This window comes from Impatiens glandulifera, chromosome 2 (assembly GCF_907164915.1).
Source record: "Impatiens glandulifera chromosome 2, dImpGla2.1, whole genome shotgun sequence".
Taxonomy (NCBI): Eukaryota; Viridiplantae; Streptophyta; class Magnoliopsida; order Ericales; family Balsaminaceae; genus Impatiens; species Impatiens glandulifera.
This window is the reverse complement of record NC_061863.1, coordinates 7,832,075-7,839,051: the sequence shown is the minus strand read 5'-3', so window position 1 is coordinate 7,839,051 and position 6,977 is coordinate 7,832,075. Positions and strand designations below refer to the sequence as shown.

Below are 6,977 nucleotides of genomic sequence, written 5' to 3'. Positions count from 1 at the left end.
TATAAACAATTAAAAAGTTAAATATAGATTTTTTAAACTAAATAAATCATTTATTTTATTTCGTAGGCATATGTTTAGTACTTAACCTAACATTTCACGTTGTAAAGAAAAAATCACACACAATTTCATATATAAATATAATTTATAATTTTAAAAAGATTATTTTTTTTTTCAAAAACAATTATTAACTTTTCTAAAATTATATATTAATAAATATATATATACTAACTTTTAAAAATTCATATAATTTATAATCAATTTATTTTAAATTATATATATTTCAAAAATATAAAAAAAAAGAAGAAGAATGCAATTTTTTTTAATAATTATTAAACTTTCTACAATTTTATAATAAATAGTTTTTAAAATATGTATATATTTATCCTTCTAAAATTATATATTAACAAATATTAAAAAAAAAACCATATATTTGTTTTTTTATTAATTAATAAATTTGAAATTCAATTTTTAAATCATCCAAATTGAAGTATTCATTCTTTTTTATATATAATATATTTTAACATATATATTTACGTATTTTTTGAAATATAATTTAACATATATATTTATGTATTTTTCGATATAAATAATTATATATCTAATATTTAATTGTCAATTTTAAAATTTAAATTCTTATATAAAAATTAGTGTTATATAAATATATATATATATATATATATGTTTATTTATTATTTTGAAATATATTTATTATATATATATATATGTATATTGAAATACATATTTATATATTTTCATAACATGTAGAGGTTAATTAATTAATTAATTAATTAATTAATGTATTTTAAAATATATTTATGTATTTTCTTTTAATTGTATTAATTTGATATTTTTCAAAAAAATTGAACTCGTCTAAAGAGATTTGTTCTTGTTTTATTTTTATTTAATTTATTTATTTAACAGGCATGTTTATAGTGATATTTAACCATTAAGCCTATTTAAGGGGTTGTCAATTAGAGCTAGTTCCACTATATATATATATATATTTTCACTTAGAAACATCATTATTCAAAAGATGAATCCCTTATTATCGAGTCTCTTCCAAGGAATCTCAAGTATGATGTTAGATTATAAGATCATCCATTGGTGGGAGAGGGGCAAAGTTCTTGGTGTTGGTAGTTCCGGTTTCGTTAGCGAAGCCCGTCCACGCCCGTGGACCGGTTTTTATAATCTTTTTCCTCCACTCATGGCGGTTAAATCATCGAAGATTAAAGATAATATTGACAATGAGATGCAAATCCTATCGCGATTAAGAGGCCATCCTCACATAATTCATCTTTATCTCTACGATGTAACGATGGAACAAGGCACGGTTCTTTACAACATATTCTTGGAGTACGCCTCCGGTGGAAGCTTGGCGGATCGCATAAATTCCAATGGTGGAGGATTGTCAGAGTTTGAGGTTAGTGGTTACGTGAAGGGAATTCTTCTAGGTTTAGATACAATTCATGAACTAGGGTTTGTACATTGTGATGTAAAACCGGAAAACATATTGATTGTGAATGGAGTGGCTAAGATTGCTGATTTTGGATTGACGGTTAAGGCGGGGGTTTATGATAATAGACATGGGACGTTGGAATATGTGGCGCCGGAAGTTGTAAGGGATATAAATTATACATCTCGAGCCGATATTTGGGCTTTAGGTCTTACGGTTTTGACTATGCTTACCGGAAATTGCATATGGGATAGTGGAATTAAAAGTCTTGAAATGTTGGATTTAATTGGTTATTCTAATGTGTTACCTGTTATTCCAAAAGGATTATCGATTGAGGCTGTTGATTTTTTGTCTAAGTGTTTGGTGAGAAACCATGAGTTGAGATGGACGGCTAAGATGCTTTTGGATCATCCGTTTGTTAAAATGCAAATGCATCGTTTTAGATGTTTGCCAGTGCCCTTGGATTATGCTATTGATGTGTCAATGATGAAAAGAAAAACATGTATGTTCTAATTATTTGAAAATTATGATTTGAATTATTTGATTTGAATGAGAAAGTGTATATTTTTTAAAAAATGGACTAAATCCCCTGAGTGTTTTAGTGGGTTTAGAGATTGAGTTAATGTTTGATGAATTGAATGAGTTTTTTATTTTTTATTTTGGATAATTAATATGTTAATTTTAAGTAAACTTTATTTAGTTATATATGTTATTTAAAAGTGAGTTAAATATGTAAAAAGTGATAGTTTATGTAGAATTTATTTATTTTTTAAGACTTATATCCCACTATTAGAGGCATGTATAAATATATAAACCTAATGAAAAAATTAATCAACATAAAATAATTCCAAACTTCTAGCTACACATAAGATTCTTTTCCTTTCTTTTTTATTAAAGAAATAAAAAAAAGTATATATATGCAACTAATCCCAACTTATTAGAAAAAAAAAGAAAAGAAATCCCATATTTCTAGGCTTTTAGCTAGACATATATTTAGGGCACTTATTTCAATCTCATTTTCTTTTAATATATATATATATATATATATATATATATATATATATATATATATATATATATATATTAAAATTTCAAATGATAATATTTAAGAAATTAAGATTATGAATAATTTAAATAATAAGAGTTTTGACTAATAAATAAAAAATTATTTGAATTTGAAAACGGGTTGTTCTAAATAAGGGTAATTAAGTTTTTTTTAATTAATTTTTAATTATATATATTTTTAGAAACTACAAAAATATATTTACAAAAATAAAATAAAATTACTTAAATATTTATGATTAAACATTTATAAAAGAGCAAACAAGAGAATTCTATATAATAAAGTTACATTTAAACTTTATATAAATTGGTTATAAATTCAAGCTATGATTTTTTACATACTAATAATTTTAACTTTATATAAATTGGTTATAAATTCCTAAGATTTTTTAAGTCTAAGGCGAAAACAAAAAATTGGGGCCTTTTTGGTCTTAGGCCTTTTAAGTTAATAAAAAATTAAAGAATAAGAAATTAAAAATTCTTACTAATACTTAGCATATAAAAAAAAAAAAATAGGCATTTTTTTTTGGTCCTAGCTGCCTATCCCTCCTGGCCTGAATATAATCAAAATTTAATCTATCATAAGATAATAAATTTAATATTTATATTTATATTTTATATACTAATAATGTTGAGCAAATTCAAACTTAATCTATGAAAAGATAATAAATTTAATACTTATATAATGTTAACAAATTTAAACTTAATATATGATAAGATAAGATAAATAAGATAAAAAATTTAATATTTATATTATAAATAAAAACTAAAGTTTTTTAAACATAAGAAACAATAACAATTATATTTAAATAAATAAATATTAATAATTATCTAAAGAATTAATTATTATTTTATTTTTCATGAGAAATAAAAAGCTTGACAATATGGTGGTGATTTGAACCCTTCCCCGTATTGGATTACTATAAATGTCACGATTTGTATTTAATTTTTTTAATTTAATTGATTTTTGCATCAATAGAAATGTTACAAGGCTAGCAATAAATCACAACTATCTAGATGACTTCAAGCCAAAGCAATACATTTAAAGAGTTTTGCAAAATGAAAACAAAGATTGAGTTTTAACGCGAATGCGGGACGACGTAATCAATAAAAAATGACACAAAATTTAATGTGGTTCACCAAGATAAAATTTGGTACGTCCGCTTGAGGAGAAAATCTTATTAAGAAAAACATAATAAATATTACATCATTATAGTCTAGAGTTATGTGGTTCCCCAAAATCCTAACAGATAAAAAATTGGGACGGCAAACGATGCTCTTAAGGCAAAGACTTTAATTTTCAACTAGGTCAACACTAATGTCTTGGTAAAGAATTTCCAAAATATTGTCACAATATTTTCCTAGTTATATTACCATAACAAAATATCTATTTTTTTTGTGTTAATCTTATTCCCTTGTATCAAAATTATACACCAAAAATATATATTTTCTTTTTGTTCAATATTCTTTTTTTTGCATTATCAATTTAAGACATCTCAACAAATCTTTACATTGACTTGAATTTTTCTAAGTGCCCCCAAATGCATTAATAAATGACCATATATTCTATCTGCTCTCTCTCTGATCAAGAATTTCCCTAAAACAACTTAACAAATGCAGTCGTCGATGTCGAATGACCCAGATGCATTCGTCGATGTTGGATGACCCAAAAACACTCGTCGATGCTGGATGACCCAGATGCAATCGTCGATGCCGTATGACCTAGATTCATTCGTTGATGTCAGATGGCCCAGATGCACTCGTCGATGTCGGATGGTGAGATGCACTCCTCAATCTTGGATGACCCACATCCATTCGTCAATGTCGGATGGCCTAGATGCATCCGTCGATGCTGGATGATCCACATGCATTCGTTAATGTCAAAGATGGCCTAGATGTATTCATCAATGCCGGAGGTGACCCAGATGCATTAATCAATGCTAGAGGTGAGCATATTAGTCAATGCTAGAGGTGACTCATATGCATTAGTCAATGTCAGAGATGAACCAAATACAATAGTTAATGCCAAAGGTGATCCAGATGCATTAATCAATACCAGATATGACAAATATGCATTAAACAATGCTAAAGGTGACCCAGATGTATTAGTCAATGCCAGATGTGGCCCATATGTATTAGTTCATGTCAGAGGTGACCTAGATGCATTAGTCAATACTAGAGGTGACTCATATACATTAGTCAATGGCATAGGTGACCTAGATGCATTAGACAATGTCAGAGATGACCTAGATGAATTAGTCAATGCCGGAAATGATCCAAATGCATTAGTCAATACCAATGGCTCAGATGATATATCGTCTTTATGTTCTCATAGATCTAGAGTTGTCTCTAAAATAACTTAACAATTTCTTTGTTGACTCAAATATTCAAGTCTACTCAACAAATCTTTACATTGACTTGAATACTCCCATTGTTGCAAACAATTGTGCAACTTCAGAACTGAATACAGTTTCTTCGTAGGTGGATGATTCTGACGTATTCACCTCCTCCATAGTAACATGTAGTGCATGATTAACCATATCCTCATAATCATATCTCTAAGGTGGTCTAATTCTAATCATATTTGATGACATTCAGTTACACTCTAATTAATATCTTATAATGGTTGAGAATCTAATAGTTCAGACTTTGGCAATTCAGCCTCAACGTGGTGTTCTTCATTTTCTTATAGAGAAAACTCTAACTCCAGTTATTTATCAACACTGTTACTTTCTACTACAGACCTCACAATAGACCTCACAATAGAGCTAACTGTAAAATTTGTTTATCAAAGATGATGCTTTTATCAAAATAACTCATCTCTCAATTGGAGACCATACTTTGTATCTTTTGATACTATCTTCATAGCTCACAAATACTCCATTCTTCTTTCTTGGCTCTAATTTACCTCATTGACATGATAATAAACTGTGAAATCAGAACACTTTCAGACCTGACTTATCTGCAAACTTGTCAGATCACACCTCGTAAGGTGTTTTATATTTAATCTCGATGTGATGCCAACAATTTAGCAAATAACATATTGTAGTGACTTTTGCTGCCCAAAACCTTCTATCGAGCTTTATAGTAGAGAACATGCACTTTGTTCTCTCCAATAATGTACGATTTATCTTCTCAGCCACATCACTTTGTTGTGGCGTATGCATAACTGTGTGATGACGAGCAATTCATACATCTTTACAGAATTGATCAAACTTAGAGGAACACAGCTCTTTACAATAATTACAAATATCATTCAGCTTAGTACCATTTGAAGTATACGACTTGTTGTACTTTTTCTCTTTCCATTGCCCATTACCTTCATTTGTAAACAACCCAGATGCTTGATTGTCTATAATTTTACCAACCTCCTTATGGCGCAGATTCCTAAAATCAATGGAAAACTTAACATCTTCCTTTCTTACTGTATCTTTTTGTATTCGTAGAATTAGAAGACATTACTTTAGAAATACTTTATTGGTCACCAACTTCGTCATGTAGAGGCTCTCCAACTTCAACCATAACTTAATAGTCGTTTCCTCCTCTACAACATCAATGATGTAATCATCTAATAAACACAACAACATAATTGTTAAATGTGTTTTCTCCTCTAGAATGACGATCTCAACGGTTGATCTGCTCTTACTGATAACTTCAACGACTATCATAAGCCATGTTAATTCAGTAGATCCCGTATCTTGATATGTCATTTTGTTCTCCATAATGACCATCTCAACGGTTCGACTTCTGCTAATAACTTCAGCAACCCCATAAGCCCTATCATTTTAGTAGAGCCCGTATATTGATCTGCCACATCATATTCTCCTTCATAATTTGTCGATCTTAATTCTTACTAATGCCGTCTTAATTAAAAGAACAGACAATCGGATTTACTTGACTCTGATACCAGTTTATTGTAACGGGAATGCATGAGATAACGTAATCAATAAAATGACATAAATTTTAATGTGATTCAACAAAATAAAACTTGACTACGTCTATCAGAAGAGAGAGTCTAATTCAAGAGAACATAATAGAGATTACATCATGGTAGTTTAAGGTTATGACACTAATTTATATAACATTCGATTCCCCGAAACCCTAACAAATACATAACTAAGACTGGAAAAGATGCTCGCAAGGCAAAGACTTCAACTTTCTAAAGTGTCCGACTACACCTTTAAATAAGCTTCAATTATGTCAATACTAATATCTTCATAAAAAAATCTCCAAAATATTGTCACAAAACTAATTTCTTTTTGTGTTAATCTTATTTCTTTAAATCAAAATTATACACTAAAAAGATATATATTTTTCTATTGTTCAATATTTCTTTCCTTACACTATCAATTCAAGATATCTCAACCGATTTTTTTTTAAATAAAAAAAAGGTGCATTTTAAAGACTTTGTTAAAAAACAACCCAATTATTTTCATTTATGTTGGTGATGTTTATAAAACAC

The 6,977-nt window shown here is 28.1% G+C and overlaps 1 protein-coding gene across 1 annotated transcript; it reads left to right on the top strand.

Annotated features, from left to right (window-relative positions):
- Window positions 1-1,033: 1,033 nt before the first annotated feature.
- LOC124924270 (mitogen-activated protein kinase kinase kinase 20-like) lies at window positions 1,034-4,295 on the top strand. Its single transcript, XM_047464330.1, has 2 exons — window positions 1,034-1,955; window positions 4,261-4,295. The coding sequence occupies exons 1-2, from the start codon at window positions 1,034-1,036 to the stop codon at window positions 4,293-4,295; spliced, it is 957 nt and encodes a 318-aa protein (XP_047320286.1).
- Window positions 4,296-6,977: the final 2,682 nt, after the last annotated feature.